Source organism: Stegastes partitus, unplaced genomic scaffold, assembly GCF_000690725.1.
Source record: "Stegastes partitus isolate 25-593 unplaced genomic scaffold, Stegastes_partitus-1.0.2 Scaffold383, whole genome shotgun sequence".
NCBI classification, from domain to species: Eukaryota; Metazoa; Chordata; class Actinopteri; family Pomacentridae; genus Stegastes; species Stegastes partitus.
The window spans coordinates 213,184-228,655 of NW_007578114.1; the positions used below are offsets into that span (position 1 = coordinate 213,184).

Below are 15,472 nucleotides of genomic sequence, written 5' to 3' on the forward strand. Positions count from 1 at the left end.
TTTGATTATCATTAGACAGAATTTGGAGTGTTTAGGAAATGTAGTGTCCAATCTGGCACATGAAGTCGTGAGAAACATCGACGTAAAAGCGATCTGAATGACAGAATGCCATCATTTTAACACACTGATGAAGCAGCAACGTTGCATATTGCATGTCTAAAAAATGGACTAAATCTAATGGAAGTTTAACCAAACTGGTTCCACGTACTAAATTCGGGCCTTCCAGCAGAATTCAAAGTTGTGCTGAGCAGGTTTCAAAGAAAATGTCAGTTTCTTTATCTCAAAGCTGTTGGATTTACCTCATTCTCAAACATCAATTCTCTTTATGCCCATTTTGTAGTAAAAGCTGTTTAAAATAATCCTGAATCCTGCTATCCTCCTAATCCTGAAGTTTCAAAACTGGCATCAAACTATCCATCTCGTCATATTGATGATTTCAGCATTTTTCAATAATCTTCCTAAATGTTTAGTTCACAGCCCATCAGTCTGTATGATACACAACTTGATGTATATTCACTTAGCATTGCGGCGGGGTTATAGAAATCATTACCATCTTCCATCCATATTCTTTCCACTATGCAGCAGATGTTTCTTTCCTCTAGGCCAGGGGTGTCGAACTGCGGTCCTCGAGGGCCGCAATCCTGCATGTTTTAGATGTTTCCATCTTCCAACACACCTGATTCAAATGATCAGCTCATCATCAAGCTCTGCAGAAGTCTGATAACGATCCTGATCATTTGAATCAGGTGTGGCCCTTGAGGACCGGATTTCGACACCCCTGCTCTAGGCGTTTAATTTTGACCACTCCTCTTCTCCCCTTGTGCCAAACTGCTTTCCCTCTCAGTTGCTGCGTTCTCGATGCAAATCCTTCCGCATTTTCACCCGGACCGTCTCTTTAATCGCAGGATAATTGCTCTCTGCCTCTTGCTGCCTGTGCGACAGTAACAACCTGTTTCTCGTCTTCCCCGTTCCAGTGACGACACCTCGGCCCACAGATGGCGTCGATGTTTATTTCGAGAAGCCTGCGGACGACACCGAGCACGCCAACTTCCTGCGAGCCAAAACGGACCTGGAGGAGCGCAGGATGAAGCGCATCAATGAGGTGAATTTCACAGGGCTAAGAACAGGCTAATGGCGTGCTGGCTGGCAGGTCGGGCTCTTGACAGGTGACTCATTAATCTCGGATGAGCCTCGCTCTTGCTCTCTAATCTAATTGTCAGAATGACACGGGAATTGGCCAGAACATGCCTCACCTGCATTCAGGGGAGCCGATAAAGAGAGACGTTTCTTATATGCTTCCTAAAAAGGTGTCAAACTGGAGCTCAAATTTGTATCACTGAATGAGGAATCCCCTTTTGATTTAAATAGAATAAACTCTGGAACAGCAATCGTATATCATGGCCAGGATTAGGTCTTTGAAAATGCCAAACATTTGGTGCTTCCTGTTGCTCATATATGAAGATTGGCTGCTTTTTTTTTTGGCCATAAATGATAGTAAACTGAATTGCATTTTGAGCATATAAAGCAGGATATTTTAGGCTCTTGCTTCTATAATTATACTTTTTCTTGGTTTGTGGCATCTTGTAGACAAAATATGACCTTCAGCCCTACTTCTGGCCATGTTTGGTTCTCTGTGGGTACGTAGCTCTGCTCACAAAAGCTGCTGAACAGCTTCAAGATTGTCTCTTTGATTAAGCTTTCAGTGGTGGTGGCACACACCACCAGCAGTTGTTTTGTGATTGATCGTCATTGTGGTCGGGCCAGCGTGTTCAGAAACAAAACGGCTTAGTAAACCTGTCTACGGTGTGTTTTTGTCTTTTTAGAACACCGTGCCTCACACCTACCAACGTGTTTTGTTCTGTAGTGATTAAAGAAAATGTTTGCAACACTTCCTCTTGCCCCAGGCAGAAAGTTATCCTCTGCTTGAGGTCCATTTTTCAGGGAATATTTCATTATTTTGGGGTGTACATGTTTCATTTGGCTGAGAAATTCATTCAAGACCAGAGGTTAAACTGAGCCACGCTTCTCCTCCTGGTGTCCAAATCATTTCTTTCAGCATCACCAGCTCACATACTCATCTTTAAATCTGCTGGCGGACTTTGTCTCGTCCTTTTTCTTTTCTTTTTTGACTTTATCAAACAGCTGCATCACACAGCAGCTGTAACTCCAATATCATGATCGTACATGTATTATTAACCTAAATGCTCGTCTGCAAGCAAACTGTTGTGCGCAGATTAATACCGTGAAATCACCGGGAACAAAGCAGTCGTGCTCAGGGCAAACGCAGCATTCTTCATCTTCAGCAATAGTCCAAATGCAGTTTCCTCCACAGAATCACGATATGAGTTAATCGAGTGGATTATTGCAGAGTTTTCACTTTTGCTGCTCAAATGCAATAATATTTGCAGTCGTGGCATCACTGCAAGCGTGATACGGATCTAATCACTGCAGTCAGTGAAAAATAAGTCACCAGACGGTCATGAAAATAGAGTTTATTCTCCTGTATCTGCATGTTACAGATTAGTGCAAAAACGTGTTTTCTTATATATGGCAGGAATGTCAGTGTTTCCTGAGCCATACATTTAATGCAACTTATCATAATATCTATTAAAAGTATTGACTTTAAAACGAGCGGTCTGATACTGCAGTGTATTTGGGGACTGGCCTGTAGATTTATGGTATATTATTCACTTTTGGGACTTTACAGAGCCTCCTGGAGGTTAAACTTTTTCACAAAATGTATTTAAAATGTTTCATCAAAATTGCTAAAAGGTACTGAAAGTTCAATAAAAAAGAAAATGAGAACATTAGGGGAGTTTGGTTATATAGATAGATTTGATTTAAGGCCTCTGAACAAAATTTTACAATCAAGATGAATAAAATAAGTTGTTTTTTTGTTGTTGTGACTCCAGACGATCCACATCCATTTGTTCAGAAATATTTTCTACAGACAAAATCGTCCCTTTTTTTCTGCTGTCTGATCGGTTTAGGGATTCCCTTCCTCACAAATCCTAATTTAACATTTTAAAACCACTGGATATGTCCAATAAATAGCTTATTTTTTAATGGACATGAACAGATTTTGTCTCTTTTCATCCCTTAGATCATGAAGGAATGGGCCGAGGCAGACAACCAGTCGAAAAACCTGCCAAAGTCAGAGCGACAGGCCCTGAATGAGGTACGCAGGCATTTTTAGACGTGCTTTGTTCCAAACTCGATGAGAATTTTCTTCACTCATCCTCGTCTTCTCTTCTCCAGCACTTCCAGTCTGTGCTGCAGACGCTGGAGGAGCAGGTCGCCGGAGAGAGGCAGCGGCTGGTGGAGACTCATCTTGAAAGAGTCGAGGCCATTCTGAACAACAACCGCCGCCTGGCCCTGGAGAACTACCTGGCCGCTGTACAGTCCGATCCCCCTCAGGTGAGTGAATCCCGAGGGGTAGCATAGCGGTTAAGCCTGGTTCAGATTTTTTTTTTTTCTGGCATCTCCTTGACTCACCTGAACTGCTTCTGTTGCAGCCGGAGCATGTGCTGCAGGCCCTGAAGCGCTACATGGCCGCCGAGCAGAAGGACCGCAGACACACACTGAGGCACTACCAGCACATCGTGGCCGTCGACCCGCAGAAGGCCGAGCAGATGAAATTCCAGGTGTGTTTTACTTTGGAAACGCTTTTCGCACACGCTGCTGCATTCGAGGATGTGGGCCTCGTTTCTGCTGAAACATACAGAACATTGTGTGCTGAAAAGTTCCTACAGATGGATTAATAGTTACAGAACGCACAGATGTGAAGCAGCTACTAATCTTCTTTTCATTCAAATAAGATCAAAGCCCGACTTCGCTGACTTCAAAAGGCAGATTTATATCCATGTTGAGAAAAAAATAATCTATCTGAACGTAGTTTTTTACCAAAGGAACCAGTCGACTGCTTCGTTTTTCACAGCTAAGGCTTATCCTCTGAGCTCTATTTGGTCCTTTTCTTGGCAGAAATCCTGAGCAGAATGGATTTTTTATATGTTCCAGGTGTACACACATCTCCACGTGATTGAGGAGAGGATGAACCAGAGTCTTGCGCTGCTCTACAAAGACCCCACGCTGGCCGAGGAGCTGCACAATGATATTCGTAAGCTGCAGCAAATATTCCGTATAGTTCTTCAAATCTGCAGATCGCCCTGTGTTGTATTTTTTATAGTTATTGATGATTTTGAATCTGTCGTCTGCAGAGGAGCTGGTCAAGGCGGAGCGAGGAGACATCAGCGAGCTCATGACCACCTCCTTCTCTGAGACTCGCACCACCGAGGAGCTTCTGCCGGCTGAGAGCGAAGAGGAGAAGGATGATGAAGAGGAAGAGGAGAGGGCCTTCCAGAACAGGCCCTATCCTCCTCGTATTGGTACACATCCACCTCTTACTAGCATCTCTGACGTCCCAACATCTTGTAGTTGTTTAAGCGACTTGTAAAACTGTCTTCTCATTAGTTGCTTTTGTTAATGATGCATTTTTTTCCTCTCATTTTTTCTACAGAACTGCAGTCTAATAAGAAAGGTGAGTCAGGATTCAGTATCTTTGACCCTCTGAACCCCAAAACCCACTTTGCAGATTTGAAAGGCGTGTTGTGTTATTTAAAAATGCCAAATTTTACTTGATCTATTTAGGCAAAGAAACCGTAGAAACAGGAAGAGCGGTCAGAAAGTTCACAAATCTAAGCTTTAAGTTGTGATATTTCATCAAAATCACTTTATTTTACTTTTTTTATTAAAAAAAAAAAACCAAAAATAAATCATTTGGTGAAACTAGATTTAGTAAAAAAAAACAAAAAAAAATCTGTGTTCCTCGGCGCAACTCTGAAGCTATAAATGACTCATCTGCTGCCAACAGTCACATGGAAATAATTCAGGGACTTTTTAGGTAAAATGGCTCTGTTTAGACAGAGCAGATAGAAACCAATTAAAAATGTAAATACTAACATATCTGTAAATATAAAAAGTACGTAGAGACACTATTTTTTTCAGTATGTCTTACACCTAGAAAAATATATGTAATTTTTTTTTGCAGATTTTTTAATTTTTGTAACAATTTTTAGAAATATTCAACTTCCTTTTTTTTTTTCTTCTTTTTTATGATTTATGGCATTCTAAGTGTGTCATGCTACACAAAAGATATTTCTGAGTTCTTTGTACTTCTGACCATGTTTGTGCTGCTTCCATGGAGGTGCAGGACTTTATTTTGCGGTGAAATATGAAACTAAAGTGAGTTAAAAAGTCACAGGAACAAATAAAACGCCCAGAAACTGCTTTGGGGTTCAGAGGGTAACCACATAGAATGTTCCTTTTTGCAATAATTGCAGTTTCATATTTCCTACTTTTTCCTCAAATCTAAATGTGTTATTGCATTTTTTTTTGTCTCTGTTCTTATGTTAGCAGAGGATGAATATGATTACACCACGTCTGAGAGAGGCCCAACTTATGAATATGAGGAGAAGGTAAGACGATGGTCTTTTTAGACAATTTAAAAGGCTTGACATGTTCCAGATAGATTCCAGTTCAGACAAGGTGACAGGGGTTAGACACAGAAATATGTCCTTTGTGTAGCTCACATTTTCATGTCTCTATACTTTCCTCACTCTTAGATCAACACCTCTGCAGAGCTGAAGCTGGTAGTCAAGCCCAATGAGATTGCACGAGATGAGCTGGTAAGCTTCAAAATGTTGCTGTGAATTCCAATTAAAACGATCTATTCCATTGCACTCCTCTTTAATGTCACATCTTTTACTTCTTTCATAGCAACCGGACGCCTTGGAGACGTTCAACCGTGGCGCCATGGTGGGGCTGCTGGTGGTCGCCGTGGCTATCGCCATGGTGATGGTTATCAGTCTGCTGCTGGTGCGCAGGAAGCCGTACGGCACCATCAGCCACGGCATCGTAGAGGTACGACCCAAGCTGGAACACTCGTTTGAGTCAGTCTTAAAGGGCCACGCCTGGGGTTTGGTATTTTATAGTTTAAAAGCAGAAAACAGTGCACATGTTTACGACACCCACAGTGACACCGCTTTGGATTCTTTTCCTATTTTCACTTTCTTCCGCTTGATATTTGGCTATTTCAGGGGTTAGCTTCATAACCATCATACTACCTTTGGATGCTTTTTGACTTCACAGACAAAAAGTGTGCCTGGATGTACAGAGAGAATTTTAAAAACAGTTCAACAGCCTTGAACTGCATCACAGTGACACAATTTTACACAGCAAAAGATAACAAAGGTTAATTTGTGGTCAAGTAAGTAAGAAGTGACATTTTATTGCAGGCTTGTTTCTGCATTAAACTAGATATGAAAACTAATAGCTGCTCCAATCATTTGAAATATGTTCTATTTTTAGCAAAATATGAACTTTTAATGCTAAAAATATGCAAACTTCTGGTGTGAGCCTTTAAAATGGTTGTCTTACAGGAGCTCAGTGTGAAAACTGGGAATAAGTAGAAACAGACAGCTTGGCACAAGAAATAGTCACGCATATAAGCCTGTGTAAATTAGTATAATTGTTGTTTTCACCCTTCGATGCGTTTGTGTTGATTAAACAAACAAGACATAACATGAGAATTAGTGAGTTTTAGAGGCTAATTGACAGATATGAGAGTGAATCTTCACAACTCTCACCCAGAAGGCATCGACCGCGAACGTGTTTCTTCAAGGCAAAGTGGTGATTAACTGCTGAATATCATGATTAGACATGTTTTTTTATAGATCACTTTCTTTGAAGTTCAGGATCTGGACCACACCTCAAACGGGCCTCTTCTCAGAATGTCTAATCCGTTTGCGGTGTTATTTCTGCAAAAATCGTAACCCTCTGAACCCCAAAACCAGCCGGCAAGTTCGGTGGCATGTTATCTATTTTTTTGCCAAAATTACAGCATTTCTCAAATCCAGAGACTGCAACAACATAAAGAGTTGTTTCTGATTCTTGATTTCAGGTTCTTGAAGTGTGACATGTGAGTCTGTCAGGAGAATGAATGTACGCTAAAAACTGTAATATTTTCATCGAAATCACTTTATTCGTGTTATTTTAAAATAAATAAACATTTGCTCTAACCAGATTCTAAAAAAATCTAAACATTATGCTCCTCAATGCATCTGAGAAACAATTAGTACCGTAAATTTCAGACTATTGAGCGCACCTGAATGTAAGCCACACCCACTCACTTTAAAAAGAAAGCAAAATGTGTACATTTAAAGTCCGCAGGTGTCCACGTTGTAACATGAGATATCTACAAAGAAAGATTTTTTAAACTTGTAATTAAGTACGTACCGTAAATGCTTTTTTGCCTGTAACACGGCCAGTTAAGAAAATAAAAAATACAGCAGCCTACCAGGAAAAGTCATTGATCGCTATCTTCATCTTCCTCCTGCGCACTAAAACCACTAAAGTCTTCAGTGTCGGAATCGAACAGCCTCAGAGTTACTTCATCACACACTTCCTCAGTCTCTCTTGCGTTGTCGCTCTTGATGTCACTTTTGCCTCGAGGCAAATTCGTAAAAATCTATAAACTAGCTGCATCATCGTTTAAGCCGCAGTGTTCAAAGTGTTTGAAAAAAGTAGCGACTTATAGTCCAGAATTTACGGTAACTCCATCGCAAATTGCAAAAAAGATTTTTAGCTTTTCGATGGTGTGTGAACTACTCATCTGTGACGTTCTGCTCCATTGGAAACCAAACCATTTGAAAGCCCACCAAAAATAAAGCGTCTGCATTAAAGAGAGTCTGTAAAAACTAAAAAGTGATGTAACTGTGAAGCTATTCGTGACTCAGCTGCAACCAGCAGTCACACGACAACATTTCCGACACTGTTCGGCTGAACTGCAGGCTGTGTGCACAGAGCAGAGAGGAGGCAAGCATGGATACAAATTAAAACTATATGTAGTAAAATATTTATGGTATGTTGCGTCACCTTTTTTTTCCCGAGTACTTGGAGGCGCTTGTTGATTTCATTAGTTTTCTTGTGAGAAAGTCCACGGTGAGTAAGAATGTAACGGGTGCAAAGAAACGCCCAGAAACTACTTGGGGTTTAGAGGTTTAAGATCCCACTGGTACCGAACAGTTTCAAAACTCTAGTCATTTCCGTTTACTGATTGTCACCTGGTAAACTTGTGAAGGAGGCAAAGATCGAGGTGTTAAAGCCATCCCAGGTCGACAAACAGCCAGTGTTTTCAAGAAGCTTTTGACAAGATAAGAAGTTGCGGTAGATCCACCGCAAACCCTCCATAAATTACAGAAGTCATCCTGCTTTTCCAACACCTGTATAGTCGTACATCTTCAGTAAATGACGTACTCACATCTCAGTTGATGGTTTGGTCCTTCAAGCTTGTCTCTAGTGTGTAATAATTCCAGGCCTTGTTTGCTTCGCAGCAGGTCGACCCCATGCTGACACCAGAAGAACGACAGCTCAACAAAATGCAGAACCACGGCTACGAGAATCCCACCTACAAATTCTTTGAACAGATCAACTGAAGTCCCCGGGGCTGCCAACAAGTCATGCCCGACCTCCTGTTTTATCCCCTTATCCTCCCCTTTTCCCTTCCCCTTCCCCCCCACACTCCTCCCTACAGTGGTGTCCCAGCTACGCTCCCTCCGATGGATTTACGATGCAAATCTAAAGTAACTGAATAAGTACGGGGTACATCCCAAACCCATTGTAAATGACCAACAACAACCAATCATCATTACCAGAATGTGAATAATGAGCTACAAAAACCCACACCACCACCACCACCACCTACTGTAAACTAATACTCCTTTGAGTCTGAGGATAGTTCTTTGCATTAGCAGTGCCACAACATTTCATAATCCTGAAGAAAAAAAAAACGTTCACCTCATCCCAGCGGCATGACTTGATCTCTTGCTCCTCACTAGAAAAAAAAAAGTTTAAACGGTGCATAATGCTTTATAGTATTTATTTTTCAGTAGTAGTCTCTTTGTTCGAATTGTACCACAGTTAGATATGACGTATCTGTGTAGATGAGTGTGAGTGACAGCCTAGTTAAATCATGGTGTAACTCTCTATTTAACATGTGATAAAAGGCCAATCGCCCAGCTAATTGTTTGCACTAAATTTACCTCCATGAGCTCCTGTCACATTGGACGATACCTCTAATATTAAATATAAGCATTAAGCAATGACGTGGAGGTGAATGTGTGAGACATTTAGACAGGAATCCTAAAAAAAAACACACGAATCAATACAGAACTTTGTGCTGGTGGTACAAAAAAAAAACAAAAAAACAAACACTATGTTTTTGACTTGTGAGGATCTGCCCTCTTAATTATTTGGCAAAAATATACCAAATGTTTCCTTTAGTCGGTGAATGGGTTTGTTTTATTTGTTCTGCTACCTAAAGAACTGTAAAACAGAATAACCGGAAGTCCGTTGTTTTAAACTGAAAGCATGACAACTTGTTGTACGATGCTGCTGTATTTCCTTTGTGTTGTTCACGTCATTGCTTTTTTTTTTTTTTCTTCTTCTTTTTTTTTTTTTTTTTTTGAAAAGTCGGAAATGTCACCGTTCAAAATGGACACTGTAAATAACGTAAGAAATACATACTACTACTAGATGTAGACATTTCTATGATTAATTTGCATTGATGTAACGGAATAATACATTTAAAAAAAAATAAAAAATAGTACATTGTGCTGTTACGAGAAGGAGAAACATTTTCCTAACATGGCTGATTGAAAACGGACTGTTGTAAAAACCAGCACAAGACAACGACACAGCAACTACTTTCTGAATGTATTTAAGGTAGACGTTGAGATTCCATCTTCTTTTTTTTGCCAGTAACATCCCCTCCCCTCTAGTAGACCTTAGTAGGAGTAGTGAAGTCCCAACACACCCAACAGACTACATGCCTGATGCCCGTCTCATCACTTTTGTGTAGCAGCCGAGTCATTTTTTCACAGTTTTGCAGGTGTGTTTTAGAGCAGAGGGTTAATTATACTGCACAGGGTGTGAAGAGGGCACAGCTATAGTAACGTCAAGTGTCGGTGTGTGAAGTAATTACTAAGATCAGATCACACTCTGGCATGATAGTTCAACATCTTTGCTCCATAGATGCTATATTTAAGTTACTCTCTTCATGGAAAGCGTTTTCACCCAATGACTCATTGTAGTTTGTCATATTTATGATCAACATAGTACCCTGTATAGGCAATTGAAAAAAGGGATTGCCCCCCTTTGTTGTTTTTTTTCCCCCTGGCTGATTGTTAACCGCTTAGTGTGTCGGTTTGATTTCCGTTTGGCCAATTGATTCTATCGGACCATCTTGGTTAAGAAAGGTCGTGGGATGTTGCTTTTGGTTCATCAGTCTGTAACTATATGCTTTAGAGCAGATAATCCATACCAAAATCAGGTTATATTTTATTTATTTATGGGTGTTTTGTGTTGAGAAAAAAAAAATTAAAATAAAAACCTGCGTTTGTTCATTTGAAGGAAAAAGTAGATTACTGAATTATGACTTTTGTTTTTTATTTTTATGTAAAAGGATGCTTCCAGAGAAGCTTTTCGGACTGTGAGTTTTGTTTAATTTGAGCATTAATCCTCTCGTTAGGCCGGTTTATTGCAGGTTGCGGTTGCGTTATGACAGGTTAAGAGAAGTCATAGCCCTTGTATAATTTGTACAGCTACGTTAGTGAATGAAAACATTGTATGTTCACAGTTTAAGTCAGTTGATCTTGTAATGATACTACTGAAACCATAGATGAGAATAAGCTTGCCTGTGTTTCCCAAACCACTGAAGGTTTCCTACCAGCATTTAGCAGACTTAGAATGGTGTATACTGTAGTTACTCAAATCACATTTGTACTTACGTCCTCTGTCAAAATTCTAGACTTCTTTGTTGGTCTGTCCCCCCTTTACTCCCCCCCCCTCCCCTCCCCTCCCCTCTACCCCTAATGAAATATAAACGACGTTATTGAGATTTTAATTGCTGCATTATTGCCTTTTACAATGCTGTGTTTTGGATGTAATTATTCTGTATTTTTTATTTATATGTAATAATCAGTTGGATCAAGGGTCATGCTTTTCACATGTAATTTTAGAAGCTTGTATGAGAAAACACTGACAAGTTTATAACGCTCAGAAATGTGAAACATAGACAGATTTATGGCCTCTGCCTAATTGACGAGGAGTGGCACTAAGCACAAGTTTGAACCAAATTCCTCCATTTGTGTACGGGTTGCTTAAATGTTAAGACACGGATTCTGTCTGTCTGATTTCAATTCTACCGCGTAATTCTGGGGGATGTTGATAGTATTACCGATAGAGCTGTTCTTCATTTTCATTCAGATCTTTAACCAAAGACATGCTCCATAAATAGTCAGACAGATGATCTAATTTGGCAAAAATGTTTTCTGTGTAACTGTATTGCAAGCAATCTGACAAATTAAAACTGGTCAAGCTAATTAATAGTGTAATAAAAACCGAATGACCCATAATGTGTTGTCTGTGCTTCTTAACTTGTCTTCTTCACATAAGGAAATTTAATTCATGTCATGGAGGAAATATGTGGGAGATTGAAAACTGACCACGATGTAACCTCGACAAAAAAAAAAACAGGCGTGTGATGCAAAAGCTGAGTCAAAAGGGGGACTCCTTCTGCTTTACTCACACTGGAAAATGACTTTTTCTTCTGATGTACATTCTCAGCTGATTTCTAGGTAAAATGAAACCTAAAGTGAAGTAAAATACAACTTTACTGACAGCTCAGATACTTCAAAACACAAAGATGTGCTCTGACACCAATGCCTGAAAGTAAAATCGTCTTCAGTCACATTGACGTAATGTGGCACATTTGGTAGTAAAACCTTGTAACAGATAAGAATCTTAACCAAGATCACGATAAGGTTTTGTCTCCATTTTCAGTATGGAGTTTCAGCCGTGGTGCCATTCCTGTGAAGCCAAAAATACAGGTTATTGAGCTGTATGAAACTGAAAAAAAAAGAATGTTTCACTCAAATGTGTATATTAAGTTGTGTTTATAAGGTGGCAGCAATATGCATTCAATGAGGAAACCCAGTGGGAGGCTTTTATTTTTGGATCTGGAGCCTAAATGACCCGGATGACTTAGAAAACCAACCAATGTAACACATATACAGTACAGCTAATTAAAATTTCCAGCTCATTGTCAGTACCTGATGACTATTTTTCCTGTGAACTTCATTTAGCGCCGATGAGTAATGTTGCACTGTAGCTGTGGTGTGCAGATGTTCACTTCCTTTCACGTCTTAAGCAAATGTCTGCTATCAGCAAATCCTATTCCTGAACATTTGCATCGATAAGCGGCAGACCCTCGGTAAAAGCGTCGAGAAAAAAAAGTCGCCTTGACACAGTTCCCAAGCAGCAATTCACCTGACAGTCAAGTAGCGTGGGCAGGCCCCACACTTCCTTCACCCACGAAATTACAAAGAAGCGTCAAGCCCCAGCCCCTGGCCCTGCACAAGTTCTTCCAAACCACAACACTGACGGGTAGTCCTGCTTACCCAGATTACTGTGAAAAGGCTGTGCGGCTGTACAGTGACAGTTTGCCATTGATACCTCCAGCGCGCATCAGTCATCTTGGTAGCGGTTCCTCTGAAGTCGACAGCTCACACACCGCCACTGTGGTAATGTAAGACGACTCATATTAACCCAGACTTTAAACACATCGCAGTCTGAGTGTGCGTTCTTTTTCTTCTTCGTCTTCTTTTTTTTTTTTTTTTTTTTTTTTTTAGTTCCTTTTTGTGTAGTCTAGTTTTGGTTTCTCGGGTCCGTTTTTTTTTTTTTTTTTGTTTAGTTCGGTCACACTTTGATTCATTCAACAAAACAACAATATGAAACCCTTCAGTACGCAGAGATTAAAAACCTTGGTAGGTAGATCAAAGGTGATGCTGCTGCTGCTGCATGAGGTGTTCTGCTAAAAGTTAAAGATGATTAGAATCCTGTGGGCGGTGACGGACATGTGGAAGATGCACATACGAGCATTTCACCTTGCCTACCCCACACAGTTAGACACTTCAGTGAGTCAGCACCGATGTCTGGTTGAAGGGTGTCTGATGGTGAGCGTTCAACTGACAGCGAGGGGATAGCAGGTGCTGAGGAGTGGTGAAGAGGGGAAGGTGGGGGGGGCTGACAGTAGTGATATTACTGGTAGGTGAAGCCCTGCGCATCAGCTCTGGCTTCCCATATTGCACAAGATGACATTTGAGGGTTGGTATAATGCTAATTTCTCTGAGAGGAATCTATGAGACTGTCCAGTGGTTTGAGCAACACTCGATGATGAATGCTAGAAAATGCATGTGCACTAACCCCAAATGTCAGCATCTACGTGTGCTGGTACACGTGCACGCGCCCACAGGAACATACAGCCAGGTTATTCTCTAGCGGCTGGTCAGTTATTACAAAAAGTATTAAACCAGAAATGGAACAACACTTACAAGGATACTAAGAAAAGAAATGTCAGGTTGATGCATCAACATTTAACACCTGTTATCAAGGGAAGTACATTGAGGTTAACACAGTATATATTTATATGTCCCATGACCAAATAGGTGACAAGTACAAGGAACACTTGAGTTTAAAGGAGGCGGAATCAAGCTAGACGTTGAACTCTATCTGCACCTCACGCTTACATTACTTTCAGCCGAATGTTTATCTAGCTGTGCATAAGAGAGTGGATTTAAGTTCTTCTTAAATAAACTCTAAGAGCTCGTCGGCATGGAAACGCCGCTGGGCACGGAAAAATAAGCGCAGCGTAGAAGATTTAACATAGAAATGAAAATACCTTTTCGATCAGACCAAACACCTTTAGAAGTAGAATGTTGTGCAGCTGAATATTAAGTCCTTCAGAATTGCGACACCTTACAGCATCACTTCTAAGTTGAACAGTAAGGTATTTGTTATGTAAAATTACATTTACTATATTAAAGATAACTGTTGCCTCGCAGCAAGAAGGTTGCCGGTTCGCATCCCGGTGGGGGCACCGGAATCTTTCTGCGTGGAGTCTCCATGTTCTCCCCGTGCAGCGTGGGTTCTCTCCGGGTTCTCCGGCTTCCTCCCACAGTCCAAAAACATGTTGAGGTTAATTGGTGATTCTAAATTGTCCGTAGGTGTGAATGTGAGTGTGCTTGGTTGTCTGTCTCTAAGTGTAGCCCTGTGATAGACTGGCTGGGATAGACTCCAGCCCCCCACGACCCTAGTGAGGATTAAGCGGTGTATAGATAATGGATGGATGGATATTAAAGATATCACCCCCCCACACAATAGGAAATCAGTTCAACAAAAGTCAGGACTGGGATTCAAATCTTTTATAATACTTCCAATGTCCAGCTTTATAATTGATGACAAACTCAACCCTCCTCATCGTACCAGTGGTCCACCAACGTTTGGACGGATGCTTTGACAGTGGGCTTTGGGTGATTATCATGCTGGAATATTCCTCTTCTGTCAAACATATGCAGAAAGTGAGTCATCTTGTCAGTCAGTATCTTGGCAGATCCACCGACACTCATGGTGCATCTATAAAATGTCATTTCCATAACACCTTTTGTAGCCGTGCAGCCCCGTATCGTCACACTCCCACCTCCGTGCTTCACTGCCAGGACTGTGCATACACTGTGGCAGTCCTGGCCAGGTTCACACCAAACATACCGGAGCTCTGAGCCAAATTCATTTATCTTGTCTGACCAAAAATTGTTCCCAACTTTCATCAGGCTTTTTTTTAAATGACCTTTCGCAAACTTTCATCCGTCAGTTTTGTGCCGAAGAACATGCAGGAGTGTTGTTCACGGATACCGTAGGCGGTAATGTTACGAACTGTGCTTCACACTGTCTGAGCTGTCACAGAAACTCTGATTTCCATTAATAACCTCTGTGCCAACTCTGAGGCACTTGTCTGTTTTTCAGAGATAGATTGTGAAAGTAGCTTGAAAGCCGCACATTGTTGGTGGTTTCATTAGGAGGACAGCCACTGTGGTGCTGGGGAGAGCTAACATGGCACGCTACATACGTCTGAGTTAAAGCTGCAGTTGTGTTTTAGCTGATTTTATTTAGTCGCCAATTCTCCGTTATGCCTTTCCATCATTGTGAAACCTCAGTGTTTTTCAGGTCCTTTGGCTTCTTTTCCATGATGCATTCACAGTCCAACCCTGAGTCCTGGTGATCCCAGCTCACTTTATAACCGTGCTCGTATATTTAGGCTACTTAGAAATAACAATTGATTGTTCTGAGTTTCTCCTTTGGGGCCTGTACTTTCAATATAGTCTTTCCAAAGCATTTCTTTTTGGCTGTTCATAAGAGGAAATACTCAATAGAAATCATTTAATAACTGAGATGTGATTTGATTTTGAATCATTTGATATTTAAATGATTTTTCACAGGTGTGTACTTAAGAGTTTTTAAGTAGTGGAGTATAATATAGCTATTCTATATTTAACTGATTTTGTTTGTTAGGCAAACACAG

At 40.7% G+C, this 15,472-nt stretch overlaps 1 protein-coding gene across 2 annotated transcripts in view; it reads left to right on the forward strand.

The window, feature by feature from the left end:
• The window catches only part of aplp1 (amyloid beta (A4) precursor-like protein 1), a 43,775-nt gene extending 33,353 nt beyond the window's left edge, over window positions 1-10,422 (forward strand). The window contains exons 7-17 of one of the 2 annotated variants that reach the window (XM_008284987.1): window positions 975-1,102; window positions 3,104-3,178; window positions 3,259-3,417; window positions 3,516-3,644; window positions 4,018-4,117; window positions 4,218-4,385; window positions 4,517-4,537; window positions 5,413-5,474; window positions 5,622-5,684; window positions 5,776-5,919; window positions 8,391-10,422. In XM_008284987.1, the coding sequence (XP_008283209.1) occupies window positions 975-1,102; window positions 3,104-3,178; window positions 3,259-3,417; window positions 3,516-3,644; window positions 4,018-4,117; window positions 4,218-4,385; window positions 4,517-4,537; window positions 5,413-5,474; window positions 5,622-5,684; window positions 5,776-5,919; window positions 8,391-8,492 (1,151 nt within the window). In that variant the 3' untranslated portion in view covers window positions 8,493-10,422. The remainder of the gene's footprint in view (window positions 1-974; window positions 1,103-3,103; window positions 3,179-3,258; window positions 3,418-3,515; window positions 3,645-4,017; window positions 4,118-4,217; window positions 4,386-4,516; window positions 4,538-5,412; window positions 5,475-5,621; window positions 5,685-5,775; window positions 5,920-8,390) is intronic. The other variant, XM_008284988.1, reaches the window with a different exon arrangement.
• The last annotated feature ends 5,050 nt before the right edge of the window (window positions 10,423-15,472 follow it).